The sequence below is a fragment of the Ooceraea biroi genome, chromosome 5 (assembly GCF_003672135.1).
Source record: "Ooceraea biroi isolate clonal line C1 chromosome 5, Obir_v5.4, whole genome shotgun sequence".
NCBI classification, from domain to species: Eukaryota; Metazoa; Arthropoda; class Insecta; order Hymenoptera; family Formicidae; genus Ooceraea; species Ooceraea biroi.
In genome coordinates, this window is record NC_039510.1 from 4617851 (window position 1) to 4642040 (window position 24190).

The 24190-nt window shown below is 42.7% G+C and overlaps 1 protein-coding gene across 3 annotated transcripts in view; it reads left to right on the top strand.

Annotated features, from left to right (window-relative positions):
• The first annotated feature begins 307 nt into the window (after nt 1-307).
• Nucleotides 308-24190, top strand: part of LOC105287614 — a 114357-nt gene continuing 90474 nt past the window's right edge. For 2 of the 3 annotated variants that reach the window (XM_020034389.2, XM_020034388.2), the window contains exons 1-2: nt 308-673; nt 4285-4739. In XM_020034389.2, coding sequence (XP_019889948.1) covers nt 4592-4739 — 148 coding nt within the window. In that variant the 5' untranslated portion in view covers nt 308-673; nt 4285-4591. Of the gene's footprint in view, nt 674-4284; nt 4740-24190 lie in introns of those variants that run through there. The other variant, XM_026969470.1, reaches the window with a different exon arrangement.

Sequence of the window (24190 nt, forward strand, 5' to 3'; positions counted from 1 at the left end):
CCTCTTAGCGCGTGCATCGCGAGTTGAGTCATCCCTGCGAGATCACCATCTGGCTCGAGAATAACCATCGTAACGATAATACGTGCATCCCATCTAACGTGTCGAGCGCGCATCTCGACGTAAACCCGGCAAAAGCGAGAAAAAGGCAATTATTATCGTAAATGCCTTCTTGGGAGTAAATGTCTTTTGTGGGGCAGCTTTTACAGGGGCTTCGCGCTAAAAGTGTAGCCCCAGGTCTCGGGAGGATAATGCGTCGGTGCGACGGAGACGGCGCCGGAAGAGTCGCGCCGAACGCGCCGAGATACAGCAGAGAGACTGCTGCCGGGTGCAAACCGCGGCTAGTAGTCAGTCGGCGGTCGGAGTCCGCGCGCGGCGTATCGTGGAGCGACGAACTCGTAATACTCGCTCGCTCGATCGGCGACGTCGCGACGCCGCGGCTGACTCGGTGAAACGGGAGCACGTGCAGGCGTACGTACGTACGTGCATACATGCATGCGTGCGTGCGTACGTACGTGCGTGCGTGTCACGGCAAGTGAAAAGTGCGCGTGTTTGTCGGACGGAAGCGCGGTGTGATCATCAGCAGTGATCGAGCTCGGGTTTTCGAGCGGAGTGCCTCGGGGATACGGCCTCGTCGACCAGGCACTCGTCTCGCCTGGACCAGTCTCGTTCTCTCGTATGTATCCACGATCGCGAGTCGCACCCGGGAAAGCACGCAGTGGACGCGATCCGGAGCAACGCGTTCCGGTGGTCCGCGCGACAAAAATATCCGCGAAAAATCTCGGCAGTTTGCCAGATGGCCTCGAGAGCCTTCGTCGCTTCGAAAGTAGCTTCGATAAGATAATCGAGAAATCATTGTGAAACCAGAGGGGGATGATGAAGCGCGAGATCGTTCCATCGTCGCGAGCGAGCGGCTCCGAAAAATCGACGGACTTCGCGATGACGTAAGGGTGTTCTTGCGTGTTTCACGGAGTTTCGAGATTCTTTTCGGGGGTTGTGTTGCGTCCGATTACATATCGCGTCGACACACCGCGCGCACGCACATGCACAAAGAGAGAGAAAGAAAGAAAAAGATAAAGAAAGAGAAAGAGACAACGGCAAGCGCATGAATCCACGGCTATTCTTGATGAACGGAGGCTGTGTCCGACTCTCCTCCAAAGGGAGCGACACGTCTGACAGCTGAAAAGGAATACCCGTGCGAAGAAAAGAAACGTCAAGTATTCCAGGCACGCGTGTGTGACAGCGAAAACTCGTTCGTCCGATCAATTTCTCTTCATTCTTCGGAATTCTTTCCAATTGCATAAGTCGTGCTTCTCAAACATGACACTATTCGAATTTCGAAAATCTCTGGTCAAGATACTCTCACGCCGAGTAAAGTTATTTAATTATTTCTTGATACAAAGAGCGCTGTATGTGACTGCGAAAGGGTCTAAATGCGCGAACAACAAGCGCAAGTATTCCATGCACGTCTCGCTTCTGTCGGCGATGTTACTGCGAAGAAATCCTCGTGCTTTCATTAAGCGAATACGCAGCGCGAATAATTAATGAACAAATGAATCGTTGATAACTAATTATCTAAACTTTTCCCAGTTTAATACCGCGTTTTAAACGCGAGCAACAACAGGAGTCCCGGGATGCCTGTGCGATATTTAAAAACTCTGATAATTATAAATTCTGCGAGATACTATTTTATCTACGGGAAACCGAAGCTCATGAATAAATAAATTAGCAGAAATACGGTGTGAGGGGAAAATCGAAACGAGTCGTGCGTGTCTGACGTGATGCCACTTTTTCCCCTGAGTGTCACAAAATTTATTCAAAACGAATCGATTATTTTTTTTTTCGCTTTTCTTTCCGCGATCGCGAATAGAATCTGAAAAATATAATCGGCGAATAGAAATAGGAATAGGAAATACCGGAAAACCCGCTGCAAATCGAAACGCAGCTATTTCACGGAAAAACTGCCATTTCTGCAAGCACAAAGTGAAATGCAAGCTTTCGTCGAGGTCGAAAATCTTTCTACTTAATGACAGTCTGCGAATTCCAGCAATCTTTGATTACAGATAACGTTAACGCGTGATCGAAGGAAGGCTGTCACGTACGATGTAATTTAATTGGATTGGATGTAATTTAAAAGGATATTGCCTAGGAATCATTCAAAAAGTTCTCGCACGCAATGTGTCAAGGGCGGAGAATTGGTCGACAAAATTGCAACGACATCCGAAAGCATGTAGACGGAATTCGTTCCGAATTCTTGCCGAGTGGAATCATGTATTCAGTTATGCGCGAACAGAAAAAAGCGAGAAAGGGAAAGAAAGAGAGAAAATGTGTGCGTATCGAGAATGCAAGATCCCTAACAATATGAAGACCTTTTAATGCAAAAAATGTACAAAACAGGGGACTGTTAACTTTAATGTCATCCTTCCATGAATATGAATATTTTTATGGTAACGCAATTTTGATGTGCTATTAAGGCACTGAATAAATGTAAAGTTACATTAAATTAAAGTTACGTTAACATAAATGTGACTCTTTTTTAATAATCAACTCTCGCTTGACACTTATTATGCGATCTTTCCCCTCGTCACGCAAGCTCCCTCCATGACACAACAAACATAAAAGAAAAACTTTATTTCACTCCTTTCTCCCGCAATTTATAAAATTATAAAAAAGCCCGTTATTTCCCAGCATTTCGCGTTTCGAGAATGTATCTTCGACAGTATTTACGTAAAATATTGCCGAAATAATTCGCCCACGAAATTGAACGAAGCCCCAACGGAAAGCCCGTGTTCGCGCGACACTTCGCGGCGCCGCTGTGTCGCCGAGTGCCGTGCGATTTTCACCTCCGCTCTGGTTGACACTGCGGCGCGAGCTAAACGACCGTTTTTATTCCACGCGGGGAAAAAGAAGACCCGCATAGGGTACGAGAAAGAACGACGCGAGGCAGAAACGGCGCGGACGCGAGAAAGAACTCCAAGGAACACCACCCTCATTCGCGCGAGACGCACGTTCGCATTTTAATCGGGATTAAAACTGCGAACGTCGCGAAACGTCGTCGCCGTGTCTCGATTCGTTAAACCGATACAGCCATTAACGACCCCCGTAATCTGCGCTGAATCGCAGCATCGTTCGATCGCCGCCCATCCCTTTGCCCGTATCTCTCCACGCGATAGTAACTCGGTTATTTCGCGCGGGCGTTTCTTCCGTCGTTCGCGGATGTGACACGCGTTATTCGCAAAGTACAAACCCTCCGCACAGCACGTGCGCGCGAATGCAAGTGTGTCGATTGTGTCAGTTGCTTGTCAAGAATACCGTGCCAGATATTACGCGCGACTTATTCCGTTGCACGATTTCAATGTAATCCTGTTTACATCATCCACAGGCGTCGCGTTAGTCCGCAAATTCTTGACGAATTACTTGGATCTGTCACTCCAGATCGGAATACATAATAACAAGGCATACTTTTCATGCTTTGCAAGTCGTACAAAATTTACGAAGGATCTAAATTTACGTGATCTAAAAAAGCGACAGTAACGGTAAATGGATTTGTACGCGACAAATTGTACTTTTCGGAAATGGAACGTCTTTAATCGCTTCCGGCGAGGCGCAACGCGAAGACGACGGCAATCGAATGACTCGCGCGAGGAAGGGTTTATCGGTTTTCAATTTTAACCGACGTCGCCTCGGCTCTCCGGGAGGACAATTGTCGCAAAAGAGGCCACGGCGGTACGCGAGGGGCGCACACAGGATTCCGTACGTTCACACGTATTCGCGTGCACGTAGGTACGCTACAGCCCTTAACCCTTAACCCGCCTCGTATTGCAACCCGTCTTCTTTCCAACATCTGTCGGCGACAGAGCGCTCACCGGCGCGCCACCGCTCCCGTTAAATTCGCCACGTCGATACTATCCGGTGTCGAGCTGTATTTCACTTGTAAATGATTTTTTCCCGCGAGTCTATCTCTCGGCACCTCGTCCATCCGTCCTTTACCCGCCATCCCTGCACACCCCTTTGGCACAAACGTGTCCCTAAAATATTTATGTGCGCACAGATATCGGGCCTGGAGCGCGGCTCGATCGTGCCTACCGCACGTGAATGCGCCGCAGGCCGATTAATATCAGGCCACCTGGCCAAATCGCGTTCCGATTGTACAGGGAAGAGAGGAAAGGACGGGGAAAAAAGCAAAAAAATGCCGTCATTTCGGAAACGCGCGCGCTCCGGGCGTTTCGCGCGATCTCACGCGCGCGCATCCCCTCTCGGTTCGCGCTGAATTCCCACGAATTTCAGGAATCACGTCGCCGTGGGAAATTAATCGGGCGTGCCCGCGTGTGCGTGCATGCGTGCCTGTGTATGTATGTGCGCGGGGGAGAACGCGATCGACGAGAGTGGCTGTTTTTCCGAGTGCCGGAACTTTCCCCGGATTCGGCGAGTGGAACTGGCGGCGGAACAGGAAACGCCGAGTGCAGCACAAGTGCTTCGCCAGGGGCGGCGCCGAGTGGAGCGAGTCCGTGCGTGCGCGGTGCTGGATAATAATAAACTGTGCTGGATAATAAGCGTACGGCCACGTGGGAAAGCCCGACGGGACATTAAATGAATGTTGTTGCGGCGGACCCTGGCGATCGCGACGGGAAAATCGAGGGGGCACGGCGGGATCGCTCGATTTAAATTCATAGATGTGCGAGCGGACGAGCCGACAATGGTGGCTCGGCTCCCGCAACAAGTTCTGCTGCTACTCGTACTCGGTGAGTAAGATAAAGCCCACGAATAACAACACTATGAACACGTAATTCTACTTTTCTTTGATAATATCGATCGTATTCCAACGAGAAGATGGAGAACATTTGATTCAATTTTCAAGATACTCTTCTCGCTGTAATGCAGTTAAGGAATACCCGACTAAGAAATTGTTAAGAGAATATCCGTAAAGGAGACACGACAATAGTAGAAAATATTTGTTTAGACACCTCTAAAATTTAATCTCGCTAGAATTTGAAATTTCTAAAAATTAAGATACTATTTTTCGCAGCTTGTAAATGGAGAGACAGATGTTCCGGCATGTCGGATAACCATATCCAGAATAACTCGTGTATTTTTACCTTCAGCTCATTGGTCGTGCCGATGTGAGAGCGTCGATGCGACAGGCTTATTTTAAAAATGTAGCTCAACCCTCGGGAAACTGGTGCGAGCACGAACACGCCATCAATTCGTACTCGTGCTTTCCGAAAATTAATTGTTCCCCGAAACTTCATTTACGCCACCTTCAAAATAAGTGTGGCTCATATATCCTCTATATTTAGATACACGACCGAGTTAACCAGCTATGTGTAAGCGCGCGTGTGGGATAAACGCATATAGCGTCAACTGATTTAGCACTTTCGCCGTTTCGCACTTTTTTCCTTGGGGACGTCGGCTTGCGTGATATCGAGTTTCGATGTTGCAACGAGGACGCAGGCGACGCAACACGGATCTCAAACTTTGTTTAATCCCGCAATGTGTTTGTTTTGAGCGAACGTTTGCCATTTCTTACAGCTGGAGAATCGAACAAGAGAATTAATTAATGCGAATTCAAACAATTCCGATAATCGACGAATCAATATGAATTCCCCGACACTGAAACAATGCCTATTATTTTCTCTGCGGTGCGGAGAAAATTTCCATTTCTGAGAATCCTACAAAATTAATTTGATTTTCGCGTACAGCTTTGCAGAGCAGAGCGGATTTCACGAAACTTTCCGTGAGCTTTTGCAAGTTGCATCACAGGTAGTTGCGATTCTGACGGCAGTAAAGAGTGACGTTATACGAGCAATTATTAGGACGAAGATCCAGTGCAAACAGTACAGACAAAAAGCACGATAAAAACGAGAGGCTCTAACGTGACGCGTCATTTAATCGTAGCGGCTTTTACACGCAGTTTCAAGAAGGAGTGAAGTTTAGTCGCACGTAAAACGCAAACGCCTTCTCGAACCACTTTACCCTTGCTTCTTTTTATCGCGTGCTGTCCATCCCCCGTCTAGCTGCGTGATGGCGAACGCAGCGCTGAACGACGTTGTTGCGCAATGCGACGAATCCACCGGACGTTAAATTTTTCGTTCGATCCGAATCCGGCATGGATTAAGGTGATACGTTCGTTTAATCCGCCTTGAAGGCCGGATAGAGCTCGCGGGGTGAGAAGTAGAAGTTTAATTAAGCCAGATTACAGGGACCGAAATGAATAAAGTTTCGTCAAAGAGGATCACGCGAAAGGCGCCTTACGCCGGCAAAGATCCATCTTGGCTAAAGTAAGATCAAATGTCGCGGAGGCGGAGGAATAAATGAAACATTAGATCGCTTATATATACACGCATATAATGAATGCGTACGTATATGTTTATAGGGAAGAACGAAACCATATAAACATTCGCATATTCATATAAAAGTTAATCCGAAGATAAAACATTAATAAATAAATCATTATGAGTCTTGAAAATTTCGAAGACAAAAATCGAATTGTTAATTGAACTATTTCGAAAATCGTATACGTGCATTTCTCGTGTTCGCAGCACATACCCAGTATTCACGTGCGTAGTAAATAAATAGTTATCAAAATCGTAAAGCTATCGTATAAAGCGAAACAGATTGCTGAAAAATAAATAAAACACGTCCTGTCCCCTTTTTCAATAAAAACTACAATGATTTGTTGCAGCCGTTGCTATCGCAAATTATGGACGGACCGGACGTTCAAGTGCCGAAACGATTTCCCTTTTTGTAATCACATCCAATTTCCACGTGTAAACCACACGGCATCCCGGTGTAATTTCGGTGGACATGACAACGCTTCGATTTTTGCGCCAAAAAATTCCGTCCAATTTTGCGAATCGATTCGCACGATCGTGCGCTAACGTGCAGCATTTTTCTCCCGTGCTTTAAATCGATAATAATACAAACGCTGACAGAGCCCTTCGTTGATCACGTAGCACGTCAGGTACTACCAGTTGCATCGTTAATTCGCGGCGAGATACGCTCTCGGCGAACGTACCGCAATTTCCCGGCACAGCCGCCGGCAACGATCGACTTTGTGCAATTTGTAGATTTTCTTGCCACTTAGCGGGGGCCCCGATCAAAGGGCAAATAATATCACCCCGCGTTATCCGCCCAATTCATCTCGAGGCAATCGAACACCGCGCGATACTGATCGAAAATTGTCGCTACGCTCGATAATTGCCTCGAAATAAGAGGAACCACATCGAAATTGAAACGCGGTGAGCACGAGCGCGCGTGCGAGCGATGCTCGTAATGCGTAAACCGAGCATGAACGACGCGCTCATTATCGACGGTAATTATGAACGTGATCATCCGAGATTAGAGGCACGAGGTCCCCGCGTTCCTGCCGCTCCGTTTTCCCTTTCATGCTAATACTCATGAATCGCGGATCACATCTGAGCAAAATTGCATAATTTCCTTAAACTGAAAATCTCGCGGATTTTCTCGAAAGACTTTTTTTCCGACGCTGGACGAAGACTTTATTTAGGAGAGATTAACTGTGGGACCAGTAAAGATTGTACGACGAAGACAAAGTTCCCGGTGAGGAGAATTCTCGTGAGATGGCTTGATTATTCGTCGTTATACTTAATCATATTATCGATACGAATCGCGAGACTGTTCTGGCGATGTAATATTGCGCGCAACATTGCACGAGCGCGCAACATTGACGAACCCTTTGTTGATCGTCGAGTATCGTTGCTGCACGATGCACGCTGCATCGCTGATTCGTGGCTAACACTCAGTCAATTGCGGCTTACTGCGCCCGCGCTGCTGCAATTTCAATCGAGCTATTAACATTGCGCGCCCGTTCGCCACGGCAATTAAGCGCCGTTTAATGCGTGTTTCACGGTTTAACGTCGTGCGAAAGGGCTAAGTGGCAGAGCGGAGAAAAATGATCGAATCCAGTTCGAGTGCTTTTTGACAGGCGCATGAAAAATACAAATCGGCAAACGATGCGCTGCAACTCGATTGTACATTAACGTGACTGGCGTGCATCGCCGATTGCACTCTGCTCCGTCGCATTGTACGTCGTTTTGTAAATGGCAGTGTTACAACGCGATTCCTGGCGAACTGTGTAACGTTTGCCAATCACACTCGCATCGATTCCGAGAAATTACGATTAATAGTACGACTGCTTTAAACTAAAAGTTATTATTTTAGTTAATTAATTATTTCGTATGTCCGCGTAATTTAACGTGGATAATAATCTTTGTCTTCTTCCATTTGTTAATTAATTCGTAAGTCTGATGTTATGTACAAATAGCATTATATATGACACGGAATATACGTTCGATAAATATTAATAATTATATTCTTCGTGTACACATTGAGGCCAGCAAGTGAAGAATGCTAAGTGGAAGCACGTAAAATTAGCATAGATCATTAGCGAGTGTCATTAGGATTGTGAGATGGATTGAAGAGGTTCAATTCAGAAAAGATAAAGTCAATTTACAAAGAACCAGAAAACTCCTGTTTCAATGAGACAGCTATTGTAGAAATCGCGCAATTCTTCCTCTCGCCGGGGATAAATGCATTGCGCACGATTGTGCCTCGGTCTACTGGTTTCTCGTTTTGAAACGAGTGTATGAGATAAAATCTCACAGGTGGATTACACGACATTGTAGCCTCGCTCTGTCAAGAGATAAGTTGAATCTAAATTCAAGATCAATAATAAATGGCCGATGTACATTTATCGTTATATTCGGATTTTTCTTTTATCCCAGTTTCCCTCTCTTTTCCCGAAGACGGATGTAATTTCATAAAATCTGTTTTTTTCATCCATTTAGCTGATATATTAATGAAATAACATTCTTTGGTATTTTCGTCTTTTATTTCCTAAAAATATTTTCGACTAAAATTCCCAGCGTTGTTGAACTCAATTTCTATAAAAAATAATGTATCTTGACTGACACAAATTCAATCTGTACGTTACAATGCGTAATTTGTTATTTGTTACACAAAACATCCGATCTCATTTGTAATGTTGACGTTTAACTGGTACGGACTGACTTACTTTTGAATAACATGATAATATTTTCGAAGCATTGAATAGAAATAAAATTCTTTGCTTGTAGGTGATTAAATGAAACAAGTTTAATTAAAGTAAGAATTATGCGTTTGATTTTAATCTGTGTGCATGTGATTAATTACTGTTCAAATAATATATGTCCTTTCGCAATAGTACATAATACGAGAACGATAAGAAATAAATATTAGATTGAAAAAGGAATAAGAGAAGACTTCTGTACTAATTAAAAGAAAACGCGCAGCAATTTATATTTCCCGATACCCGCAAATAATCGGATTGCAAGAAATACAGTTGAACGTAATAATTCCGCCTTCATCACAGAAACGAGGCTGGATTTATATCAGGAAGATCACTTTAATTAAAAGTTGAGTTGCGTAACAAACTGGGAATTCCGAGCAGCGCAAAGAATTCTTTTTTTAAATTCATTATCGCGCGAAAATGAGTATGAAGTCTGTTTCTCCGGCAATAATCAAATTAATCGTACGACGAGGAATGAGAGTTCATCATATGCTCGTTAAACTCCTTAAGCTTCTTGGGTATTATAGTTTCTTGTGCTTGATCTTCGCGATATTATCCGCGACGGAAGTGAGTATATATGGAGCATCGAATTTTTGCGAGCTTTTGCAAGCAAATCATAATTGTTGAAAGAATTGTGCATCATAAAAATATGAACCACGTGATTATAATCACACACAATGATTATAATAAGGCTAAATATAAATACAATTATATTCCATTATTCCCGATTTACTCTTTAAAATATGTTATCAATATTCAACAAAACTGTTAAAAATTTTCCATAAAATATTTCTTTCTCAAAAAAATAAAAAATTGCTATTTCTAAAAGAAGCTTACGATAGTGGATATTGGATTCGCGGTACAACTTTAACGAAGGTATCAAAAACGTTATTGCATTACGTCGTCAGTTATTGCTCGCGAAACAATGTCAACTGCAAAATTCGGGATTCTGATATTACAAACATCGAATCGCGGAACATGAAGTCACTGGGCGTTTACGTACTTTAGTTTGCACGCGTTTATAACAAACAAAAATCGCGCGGGGTACGCATTCTCTATTGGAGAATAGAACGCGTCAGTGCGCGACGAGCGGTAGCAAAACTGTTACAAAACAATTTTCCTGTGAGCGGTTAGCATCTAAATGCAAAATGCATTACACAGTCCATTTAATTGAAAATTTTGCAGTTCCACTGGGCGCGTGGTTTGCATCTCCACGTCAACCACGTCGTTTGAATAAACCGTTATTGTTAGCGATATCGACCAATTTGTATTTTAATCAATTGCTCCGTTGCTTTTATATTTCTACAATGGTTGCACTTTTTTTTCTTCTCTTAGGCATCACGCACACAGACACGTACTCGCCGATGCATACAAGTTATGGTAAATTTATACCTCGGTAAACGTAAATGAAGTTTTCTGTCGTGACGTGGAATTATATCGCACTCTTTCGCGCCTCTCCGAGATCCCCAATCAACCACGACGCGTTGTCAATACTCGTCGACAGAACGGCATCTTGGCGCTGATATAATAGATGACTAAAGTTTCGAGCAGATATCTGGAGGATCGCGTGACAAGAATCGCCTGCGAGCTGCAGGACGAGGATAATCCGTTCGGACATCGATCGTGTTTGCATGATTCTGGGATGGCGCATAAATATATCCGTTCCAACCTGCGTTTCCCATTCAAATGCACCGTCGCGCTCGCGGGAGATTTCCGGGTGCATCGAACCAATTTGTAAGTTTCGGTGGGACGTTTCGTGCTTTGCATTGCGTATCGGAGATTTGTGGCCAAGTGGACGTGTAATCGGGACGGACGAAGGGATCCGGGAAAGGGAGGAAGAAAAGAAAACCAATGCTGGAGCGCATGCCGAAGGATCCCAAACATAAACGAGACTGATATATTTACATATAACTGCTTTTGAAATTGCTGTCAACATTTACCGCTAAATATTCTCATCAAGGAAATTTTAGGAGCTTTCCTATGTGAAGCCTGAGTTTTCATTCAAGTACCATCCCATCAAAATAAAGTTAAATCCCTGCATTTTGAGACCCCGCGAGGTTCAAACTTTCTGACGCGCAATAATCCACCGCTGCGAATAATCGGAAAGGCGAAAATGAAACGGGTGCTTTCCGGACTAAAAGCGAGGGCAACAATTTCCATCTTCCGGATATGTCCCGATTCCCAGCGGAGGAAGCCGAGAGAGAACTCTTTCTGCAACGTCGGCGGCAGATAAAATGCACGCGATTAATAGACGTTCACCGTCTTTTTGCCGGGTTATCATTCCTGCGCGCGAATTGTTCCGCCGGACTCGATTCTGGCCTGAATTCTGGCACACCGACAGATCGCCGATGATATATAAGTTATTCGTGATCGCCCGTGACCCGGAATGTGTCCCGCGTTGGTACGCGCTTCCACACCGCACGAATAATGGCATAATAACAAGTCCGAGGAAAGAGGATGACCGTGATGAAGAAAGCCAGCAATATAGCGCGAAAATAAAATTGATCGTACGAGGAGGACAGGCGAAGGCTGACTTTTACGTTCCGAGATAGGCGGCAAACGAGAGAGCTGGTTTTTCTGGAGATTTTACGAGCGCGCCGATATATTCACCGGTGTGAATATAAATTGGGGTAATTGAGGCATGAACGTCGACAATGACGAAGCACCGTCAGCGTTCGCATCCCGTTTATCAGCGAAATTGTGGACGCTCCGTCTCTCCGAAGAAAGTCGGCTCGCGCTTTGACACGACACTCCGAAGTAAATGAGAACGAGCTACGAAGCTACGAGATCTTAAGAAAGGAAGGCACTTGTATTTGAAAAATTGCTTGTTTACGAGATGTGAGGGGTGCGCTATAATGGCGTGACATAAATCTTCTATAACCGTTAAAAGAAGTGTCTAAAAGAAAAACAGAATTGTTATTACGTACGACATCGCCTTATGTAACTTCTCGTAAATATTTAATTTTTTATTATTAATTATATAATTTTTTTAATTAATTATTTTAAACCTATGTTTCAACTGCAACGTTCACGGGTCTGATCCTCCGTTTTCGCGGGTATTTCATACTTGAGCTCGCCACGGGTACAGCACACGGTAAGTATTTTACAACAAGCACAGGGCAGTTTGCTATTCATTACTATTCATAAGAAAAGCAAACAATAATGTTTTACGATGCAATAAAATGTCCCGTTCCCTCTTCGCGATTATACGCTTTTGTTAATGCGAAGAGGAATTTAGGGTCGTTCCAGGTGGAGATAATATGTAACTAGCACCAACAATCTCTTTAAGCTATATTTTAACGTGCTCTATCCCAGAAAAAAAATGGAAAGCACATGAAAATCCGAAAACATAGTGAGCTAATAAATCCGCCGAAAAAATTAGCAGACTCCGTTAAAATAAGTAAAAAATAACGTTTTGTCATAATTAACGTTACGCCCTCGTATTTAATTAGATGCACGTAGGTATATACAATCTAATAAATACTACCACTCTTCATCGATAATTTCTTCATAAAACTGTCGACGATTCGTGATTCAATTATATTTATTTTCGCAGATTTTCCATCAACATTCAATTTACTCTTATCGCAATAAGAAACAGTTGAGTTCATTGACACGGGACATTCAAATAAGTTTACGTGGCAGGTGTGCAGATTCTTCGAGGAGAGCGAAAGAGGGTAAAAGTGCACCGAAGAATGACGGAGCGAATGACGAAGGGGAAGAAAAGCCTGAGAGCGGAGCGGAATGCTCGAGCGAGCATCGACGTTGAAAGAGAAAAACCGCATTTAACTGCATAAACGTGGTTACGGTAAAATTTAAAGTCTATCAACGGCGAAGAAGGAATATTAAAGTCGCGCCACTAAATTCGCGAGTGCTTCGCTACGTCGCGTACGAAATGACAGAACTTCCCGGACTCTTGAATACTATTTCATGATCCAAGGAGAACCACGCAATCATCCGCGAGATGAAGGGAGAGAGCTCAACGGAGCGCGAGGGTGGAAATAGATGGTAGGATTTAAAAATAAATACACGGATCGCGGAAGATCGGCTTAACCATAGAAATCGATTATTCACGCTAGAACATCCACTGCACTTTTCTACGCGCACGCATTATGCCAGACAGCTTTGCCGGGCAGCGATAAAATACGGTATTTCTCGCATTGAACGGTTCGATCGGTGCGAACGGAAAGAGTGGAATTCGTTCGTACGGTTCGTGTTTAAACTCCATAACTTATGCACTCTCACATCGAATATAGAAAAAATATATTCGCGTAGCAATGCGGTGTTTTATAGTGCGACGCTTTTTCGTGATAGTTTATGGTATTATTCTTCATGCAAAAATGTGAACTATAATTTTTTCCAAAAGAAGCTTAACGTTTCTGTAATGTTGAAAACGTTACCTTCTAACACGGTGTCGTAATGACAGAAGTGAATTAATAATAATCCACTGATTTTGTAGAACAAAGGTAGAAGTGAAATACGTGAAATCCTGTGAACACCCCGCTTGTCGAATAAATCATCGAATTTGCTCCCCCACGCATATTTCACGCGACGTACGTGTCCTCTTCCGCATGCCAAGTTAAATTAATTTTCAAACATTATTATCAATAGAAATCAAAATGTCGATAAAGCGACATGTTATACTGCACATCCTAATTTACAGAGAACGCGTTTGATATCTTGAAACGTTCATGGACCAGTAACTTTTATCGGCGCAGTCTTTCGAGCGTGCAATGGTTTAATTTTTTACATTTTCAGCTGCTCAACGAATGCGTTAAATCGTGTTTTATGCTTTAATTCGCATCTCGCATTCGCATCGGAAATTCTACCGAAATGTAAAACGCATTGGAAATATCGTTCCATACGTGACGCCAAAATCGCTATGCTGTTCGCAAAAATGTCGATCGAAAAAGCGGATGAACGCACTTCGGACGATTGCGTTGAGAGACAGAAAAAAAAGAATGACTATCACGAAGCACTCCAAATGATTACACACCAAGAGGAGCATCACGGTGCCACAGGGTGGAAAATGCGGGACAGTGGTGTCATTTCCGGCGGCGCGGCAACTCGCTTCCTGCCGGAAACTTCCGGTCAACGCTAGATTCGAAAACGCTCCGCAGCAACTTCTGTTCTCGCTTTATTGTTATTACACACGAACGCATCTCCAACGAGGTGTGCTACGGAGATATACGTCTACCACGTGTCTATCCACGAGAAAGAAAGATCTCTCCCGCTTCCTCCGAGGAAAATATGAGAAGCCTCGAGCTTACTTCAAGTTTATACAATTTGTTGCATACATTGTCACGCACAAGATATATCACGCTCATAATTCGTGATTTCACTCACGGTACATTCGCGGAAAATCTAAAGTAAGTCCGAAGTCTCTTTCTAGTCGAAACTCGCTAGATAATAATAAAATCGGATTTTCTAAAATTCAGGGAAAATACTTTAAATGTATTACCTTACACGAATTTCCATTTTACCAATAGAAAATTTTATTCCATTTTCTTGGTTTTTTAGCAAATCTTCTCTCAAAGTAAGTCAAAGCAAGGAGGTCGTCACTTGAGAAGCGTCGCGAGTTTCTTCATCACCTGTGACTTTTGATCAGCAATTAAAATTCGGGGGCGGTACTCATTCCCTTTCATTCCCTTCGCAACTGGTTTCCGAGTATAAAAGTACAAACGAAGTTGCTCGACTGCGTTCTCGAAGGAAAGCCCTCGCCCGCTCGTAACAATACATAGCAATCTCGGCAATGTTTGTCGTGCCGCTACTAGAAATTACTCGGCCGCCTTTGTTGCGGCTTCTCTTTGCGGGCATGGACATTCTCCTGCGGAAGCACCTTGCGCCTCAAGAGAAAGAGACCAACGAGGCACGAAGGGAGGGCACCGAGTTCTCCGTGCACACCATCGTAAAACGACTTCGCGCCGGTAACGAGACAGCTCCATCACGGGACACAGGGATATTGCCCTTTGAAATTGCCTCTCGCCGGCATACCGAACGAAACCGTAGAATTCACGAGTGGACACCGCCAGGTAAAAAGGAACAGGAGGAATAGAGGCAACCGTTGTATGGCGACATTGGGCGCGATACGACTCCACTCCGTGCGGCGAAGATGAGATCGTAGTTTATTTCGATCTGCAAGGCAAACGGTGACCATCAAAGACGAACAAATACTAGAGTTTCTGACTGTGCGGCCCACATGCTCAAATCTATCGTACGCGGGAAATAATCCTGACAAATCCGATCCGAGTTTGCATGAACTGAGTAGGGAGTCTGTACGAGAGTGCAATATATTTGAGGGAGTGCGCGCGCTTGCACATTCGTACTCGACTTTTTGCACGGCGCGATATTTCGAGATCTTACGCGGATAACGGCTGCGAGCGAGATGAATGTTAATGGCGACTGCGTTCGCCAGAAACTGCCGCAGCATTGTTGCTATACACGCCCGTTATATCGACGGGATCAGAGTGGTAGTTCTATGACCTGGCCGGCGCACGCGAGGAGACGAAGAGATATTAATATCTCGTACTCGGGCCATCTCTTAATTCTCTCTTTCCTTATGTACTGCCTTTCCAGATATAGTCCAACGTTGTGTAATCGGCCAGATTAACTCGCTCCGATTATTATGAGCTCGAGCTACCAAAGAGAATGTTATGAAAAATCGGGGACAAATTATAACGCTCCATTATCCGCATCAAACCGATCTCGTCGCAACGACTACCCGTGTAAGTTTTTTGTAGCGATTGAGGATTAATTCGTAACCGTGCGAACGATGCAACCTCTCGGTGCAATTCTTCGGCTCCCGAAATTTAATGAATTTTCTGCGACCGATTCCGCAGATCCCCGCGACTTACTGTTTCATGCGAAATTAATTATCTTCAAAATGACACAACGAACGGCTCGCAGTACGTGCACATGTCTCGTTGGTGTTTCAATCTTGGATGGCACGTCGACGAAAACCACGCCGAAGCTTGGCGTATTCATTTTGTTAATAAACCGCACCCGCTCGTCCGCTTGCTCATACGGATATATATATATATATACATGCATACGGGATTGACCCAATTCTCATTAAATTCCTGGCAGTCGTTACGACGCCCATTGCTCGCCCATATACGCTCGTTGTACGCGTACGTTTCCATATATCTCGCCTGGTGTAGGACGGAAAAAAGATGAAGAGACAGAGCGACGAGACGGGGGAAAAAAGAGGAAGATCCGCCAGCGAGAAAGCCAGTCGTTTCTTCAGTCGGAATATCTGCGAGCGTTTGAGAGACAATACTTTGTTCCGGGCTTTGTGAAACGCTGAGGCATGCATGCGTCCCCGCGGCAAACGATTGACCCACATATTACAAAATCGCGCACTCGGCCGTGAGTTTTACCGTCTACCGACGTCGGACTTCATTGTTTTCGCCGCGTACAGCCGAACGGAGCAAAACTGAACGAACAGACGGAAAATAATAGCGGAGATCGATTCGCTGAATCCGGTGAATAAATGCGCTTATGCACAGATTACAAAAACATTTTACAACGCTGCCCCTTTCATTGTTTTTCGGGACCGATTGAATAAAATGGTAAGCAATATTGTCGAAATAACAATAAACGCCAAATTATCGTTATATAAACGTGTTCAAATTTATGGATTATTGTTAGACTACACAAATGTATATTTATATACAGGGTGAGGCACCTAAAACAGGCCACCTGAATATCTCGGCTGTTATTGGTGATAGAAAAAAATATGTCAGACCAAACTTGCATGGTTTCGAGGGACACGTAATTTGTTCTAAATAATTTTTTATTAGGTGGACGCGTAGAGGTCATATGAAGGTCAATTTCGTTTTTTTAAATGGTATGATGTGTTTTTTTACGTACCATCTAGTAGAGCGTTTGAAGATGCGCACATTGATCTACGGGTCACACTCATTCAAGGTCACTGAAGGCTAAAATTTCTAAGTGCTAGAACTTTTTCATTTCTGAGTTTACGGTATTTTCAATAGCAGAGAACTCTAGGCAATATAAAAAATAATGATAACAACAACTCAGAACTTCTCGGAAAAGAAACAATTTCTAAGGGCTAGAACTTTTTCATTTCTGAATTTACGGTATTTTCAATAGCAGAGAACTCTAGACAATATAAGAAATAATGATATGAACAACTCAGAACTTCTCGGAAAAGAAACAATTTCTAAGGGCTAGAACTTTTTCATTTCTGAATTTACGGTACTTTCAATAGCAGAGAACTCTAGGCAATATAAAAAATAATGATATCATCAACTCAGAACTTCTCGGAAAAAGAAAAAATTTCTAAGGTCTAGAACTTTTTCATTTCTGAGTTTACAGTATTTTTAATAGCAGAGGACTCTAGGCAATATAAAGTAAATTATTTTCCCTTGCAGTTGGCCTTCAGTGACCTTGAATGATTTTGACCCGTAGATCAATGTGCGCATCTTCAAACGCTCTACTAGATGGTACGTAAAAAAACATATCATACCATTTAAATAAACGAAGTTGACCTTCATATGACCTCTACGCGTCCACCTAATAAAAAACTATTTAGAACAAATTATGTGTCCCTCGAAACCATGCAAGTTTGATCTGACACATTTTTTCTATCACCAATAACAGCCGAGATATTCAGGTGGCCTGTTTTAAGTGCCTCACCCTGTATATATATACAGTTTAGGTTATGAATGTTTTATAAAATGTTACGCAATATACAGTATGCTGGCTTTCTACATGAAAATAACCGTAATTTGTATCCAAATGAATTCGCATCGGTTATAATTATTTATATACTCGAATTCAGATCAACAATACACATTTCGCAGCGTAAATAAATAAAAAGTTTCACAGGATAATTAATCATATTGATCTTAATTGAAGCATGATTGTATCAAGCAAATGACATGCACCGTTAATTTGGAATAAAGCACAAATACTTTATGATTATTTAATGAATCATGTATTTAATAAATCATTCATGTATCTATGAAATCGTATAACTGCCAATTACGCTAGATTTTCACGATAGAACGCTGTTACATAAATAATATTAATTAGAGACTCTGCGTCTCTCTTCTCCCTCCTCTCCTTACCGCTCTTTCTCTGCCTATTACGATAATTTGCGAAACGATCGTGTTGTTTCTACCGCGATATTATCAATTTACGTCCGAAGCAACCATAATTACATCGTGTCATTAGCGCGATAACAAAGTTCATTATTAATGACAGGGAAGGCGAACAATGTAAACAAATTTGCCACACTCGGCCATCGCGCTCACATGCATTGCTCGGCTATTAATAAATTGTCACGAAATCTATGCGCGACGCATGTATCGCGCAAACACCGTTTAATTTCATTATACACCATGACGGTACTACATGTTTACTTTAAGCTCGCATTGCATCTCGAGCACGGGGTACTCTCGTGTGTAATCACCTAACTCAAATTGGTCCTGCACTCTGCACTTGCATGTACATATATGTATTAAAGCATTCCAAAATCTGGAAGTTCCGCTCTAAACGATCACGTGGCAGTTTCCTGCATATTTGTGACTTTCCGTGAGCACGACATCACGTACGCAACGTTAAACCGAACAACGCCTGCTTATTTTTCGTATGTAAACGCACTGACCGAGAACACGAAGAAATAACGTGCGAGATCATCGGATTTCATCTTTAAACTTCAAGTCTATCGGCAACCAGATTATTTTGATTAATTCGACATAAGTTTTATTTTAACAGACAACGTCCACAGGATATTCCACCGCAGCGGAACCGCAATTCGAATATCGGATATTGAAACAGATAAGACCAGAATATAATCTCTGTTAAATGGAGATCGAGCATGCTGGGGATAGTCCATCAACGGAAAACCCTCGATGGTCGACATCCTGCGTGCGACGTAGATTACGCGTCGAAAACTACGCTTCGAAAATTCCGCGACGCGACGGCGTTGACATTTAATCACTCCTGACTTGAGTGCCGGCACTTCAGGGCCGTTTAGCCATTTTTTCGTACGTCGACGACAGGAATAGGAAACGGTGATGTGTGCACGAGGCTTTTCGAACGATAATAACAGCAGTAGCCGATCGGATGCGACGTAAATTAGAACGGAATGCTTTTGTATCCTAGCAACACTGATGCTTTCCCACCTTTTTAAGTTTCCTGATGCGAGCGTTGCGATGCATCTCCATGCTTTCGGGATCTAATCAATGTTCGTGCGGAAGCGTGGATCGTAATCGCAATCAAAAACCAGTATCGCGATGTGACACCGGTAATGCCATAAATGGACTCAATTATTCGACTATCGCATTCATTTTGTACCGGCAAATGAATCGAGTAATCGAAAGAAATGATACGTATCTTCTGTAATATAAATTTAGTAGTTAATATAATTTTAAGTATCACTAATTGATTAAATTCTCAGTTGCAGCGGAGCATGCACGAAAACTTCACAGGCGTATGCAAACTCCTTAATTCGCATTAATCTTAAAATAGTAAACTATGTTGCAAATCCGGATTTGCGCTGTGTGCTGCACGCGAAAATTATTCCGCACGTTTTGCGTTTTACAACGGATTTAATTCAGCTGATAACTTCTTCAAGGAATGCATTGTATATATAATATGTATGTTTCCGAGCCGTGTTTATTAGTTATCTGTTATATGAAGCGCACAAGCATACAGAGTTAATAATTAATTAAATATCCTGTTGCATAGTCCCGCTGCCGTAGCTTCAAACTCCCTTCACCCTCCTTCCGTACAAACATTTCCATACCTAACTTGTGGCGGCAAGAGCGCGTAGCAAGAGTTCACCTTTAAGGTTCGTAAAACCCCTCTTGAAAGCAATCGCAATGAAATTTCAGCTGCAGCAAACAATCTCTAAGCGACTGGGACACTTCTGGCCACTAATTAAAGTAACTGTACGTTTTTCTAACCCACGAGAGTCATCAATCTTCACAGCGGAGGACCGAGGGACCAAGTAATTCGCTAACAAGGACGGCGGAATAATTTTCTCTCCCCATCGCGCGCTCATGAAGCGAGCTTCGATGTCCCAACCGCAGCTTTCGCTTTTTCTGTCGCGGCGTCCTACTTATCGAGGACAAAAAGACGTAAGGACAGAAAGATGGCCGCAAGAAGTACAGTAAATGGTGGCGGTCTCGGTTAACATCGCGACGAGTCTTGAAGGGTACGAGCGAAGAACGTTACGATAATGTTCTATGAGGGATAAAGGGGAACTTATGGTGCTCGAATCCGGAAGCCTCGCTGGAAAAGTTGGAGAACGAGAGACCGAGAGTCGAGAATAATAGAAACCACTAGACGTGGCGGCCACGAGGACAAGGGCGGAAGGTCGGAACGTAGCGGAAAGAATGAACGACTGGATCCTCGCGGGATCTCTTTGAGCCTGATCTTGGAGACCGAAAGGGCGAGATGAGAAACGGAAAAGACAAGAAATAAAGTACGAAAAATATCAGTGCCCAGGCGAATACTGTAGTAAGCGCAATATGCAGCTCTGCTCGGAAATTTACGCCACGTCTCATGAATTGCGGCGAGTTGATAAACAGCGCGATCAAATAAATCTTAAAATTGTGTTAAACAAACATTTGAAAAATTGACGAGCACATTCCAATGTTCGTGAAAATATTGAATAATTTATCACAATGTTTTTTCTAATTCGCCACGCTTTCGTATGTGCATTGCACATTTAGTCGCGATTCTGCAAATTATGTATAACGCGGAGTAATGAATAAATCTAGGGTATAAATGTGGTAGGGTATAAATTCATTAACGCAACGTATTATTATGCACTATGATTATTATATGCAATAAAATGGCACGCATAGTATATAACATAGCGTAACACATGACATAATATATGACACAAAATGCACGATGCTTGCTGGCGCGAATCCTGCGTGTATTATAGGAGAGAGAAGAATGTCATTGTGGATGGCGACTTCCACATTTAGCAATTAGAGTGCGTCAATGCCGAAATTGTTATCGTGGCCATTTCAGCACGTTATAATTCAACGAGACCGCTCGGCATATAACATAATGGCCTATTATCATACTAATCATGTTCCAATCAGATGTGTAGCATCGATCAGACTCCGCGACCGCCCATGATCAACCGTCATCTGCATTCGTGATCGCGCTATTCACGTCGCTAAATGTATCATCACTTGGAGACATCTTTTCCCGCGTATTGATTACGGTTTCACGACCCCATCCGTTGCGTTACATTTGCGTTAATACGTTTGGCACGCTGCCGTACCGCTGGTCAACGTTTCCCGCGTCTCGCCCAGCCGTTTCCAGAGACGGCGGAAAATAAAAGTTTTTAATGCACCATCACCAGAAACCGCTCGTTACATTTTCGCCCGCGATCTCGTCAGCTCGGCTTCGCCAAATTGTCGCTAGCGCACATTTAATCGACGATCCGTAAATTCGTAACTATCCACGTTAAACCGTTTAACGCGATGCAGTCCAAGAGAATCAATTCGGAAAAAGTTGCTTTTAAAATATGTATATATGGAATTTTATTATATAATTTAGTTGATTAATAAATTACATTCTCAAGCTCATGTCGTGGGATTAAAAGTGATATGTTGAATCCAACGAAGCGGGCCATATCTTGCATCGCGCGTAACAATGTTTTTGTCAAACGTTACTTAGCGAGAACGGCGGGCCACTTTTACTGCACGGGAAACATTCCTCCCTGGGGGTAAGCGTGTGATTTCTCCCGACCACATTGCCAGCATGGAATGGCATCATTTCTAGCGAAAATACGCAAGCGTTCTCGTTTCGCGCCAGCAAGGCTATCAGCGTGTCACAACAAATCTCTCTTATTACAACGCATGCAGCATGCAAAGGTGCATAATGGGTGCCGCTATTATTACCGCCATTAGACTTCATACTTTGCGTAAACGATCGTTACACTGCAAAAACTTCGTTTCTCTCCGCTCGCGAAATTGTTTTCATCTGCCGCGTGATTTCTGATCGCGATGATCATACACGTATTGTGTTAAGCCAGACTGAATCAACACGTGATGATACAGAAGGGTTCACAGTCATCAATAAAATCTCTTACAAGTAAACCTACGAAAGTGTCACTCTCCGATTTTTCTGAAATTTGGATATGTTATAATACATGAAAAACTAAGGGACACGTATTTTTTTTAGCGGCGGAAAAACATATTTAGGGGGTGAAACGACCCCCCAAAACGGGGGGTAAAATGGAAAAATTGCGATATCTTTGAGACCAGTGAAGCCATTTTAATGATTTTTGGTATGAAAGTATCTTTCGATAGAAGACGAAAATCGGCCTAGGTATGTTGGAAGGGGAGTGAAAATTCAAAATCCTATTAAATACTCATGGTATAAAAGTGGGTATATAAAAGAAAAACCGTTGGAATTTGATAATCCCGTTGATTTCTGTTTTAAAATTGTGAGACATCTTGCGGGTTCTGCAATGTGTGTGCAGTAATAAGATGTGCTTGGTGTAAAAAATCTTTGTGCATAATACATTTTTTTAACGAATATCATGTATGCAAAACTTTCAAAAAATGATTTAATTGTCAAATCAGCCATTTATAAAATAAAAGTAATAATAAAAAAATTAATGAAATAAAAACACAAAAACAATTAAAACGACAAAAAAAATAATAAAATTGAAATAACAAAAAAAATCTTTCGTTACCTGTACATAAGCGTTCTAACAATGAATCGTGTTCTGACACACTTACAGAAAATAGTGAGAGGCAAGGGGACTCACTCTAATCATTTTTCATTTCATTTTTTAGCTACATTGTTTAAACAAATTTGTTATAAACGATTAATATTTTTAACATGTTTAATTCACTTCACATAACTAACAATAAATGTCAAAAGTTGATTTTATTGTATTTTGAAAGTCGCATGTCGAGTTACTGTCTATTCAAGTAATTTTTCGAGTTTTCGTCCGCCATATTGAATTTTGAAAATCTGATTTCAGATTCGGATTCAGCGACTTAAAAAACCAATATATTAAAAAGATCGAACAGTTAAAAAATATAGTTTCACAAGGTGTTTCATGTGCAATGCCAAACGAACGCGGCAATTTAGGGATTGTTTACCCCCTGAATATTTATATAAAACAAAACAAAAAAATACGTGCTCCTCAATTAGCTTTCCTCTTAAAGTTTTAATAGATTTTACTTCGATCAGATCAAAACTGATTTTTTGCAGCAAGAAATTGGTCACTTTAGGGGTAGTTCACCCCCTAATTTTCACTCCCCTTCCAACATACCTAGGCCGATTTTCGTCTTCTATCGAAAGATACTTTCATACCAAAAATCATTAAAATGGCTTCACTGGTCTCAAAGATATCGCAATTTTTCCATTTTACCCCCCATTTTGGGGGGTCGTTTCACCCCCTAAATATGTTTTTCCGCCGCTAAAACAAAATACGTGTCCCTTAGTTTTTCATGTATTATAACATATCCAAATTTCAGAAAAATCGGAGAGTGACACTTCCGTAGGTTTACTTGTTAGAATTGTGACACGTTGCGGTCGCCGTCCACCCACGAGATCGGAACCTGGAACCTTCCCTGTCTGAAATTACTCGCATTCAGAACTTCCTACATCTGAAACTTATCGCAGCTTCCCTCGTCGATGGCATTCCATACAAGTGCGCTCACACTTGCAAGAGATTCTTTTTAATCGTACGAATTTGCAGTAATATAAAGTAACAAATATTTTAATAAATACAATGACATGGAATGTATGTAGATTGTATGTATGTGAACTATCTATCGAGAGTTAAGTTCTTTAGAGAGAGAGTAAACTTTCTTTAATAAAATTTGTGACTTTTCAAAATATTTCAAGTGTGCGGTAATCATTATTTGTTCAACATGTATTCTTCTAGCAGCGAGTTTAGACATTTCAGAAGGAGCAGAAGCACCTTATTAAATACAGAATGCGTCGTCTGACGTTGACTGAGACAAGGGGCAAAAATACGTCTCGGATACGTGCTCCGAAATTCACCGTGGGCGATATCGCGTACGTGCATAAGATGAAGGATTGTGCTCGTTTAAGGCGACGCACGACACACGTCGTGAAATCTTATTAGCCGAAAAACGTGGCGGAGCG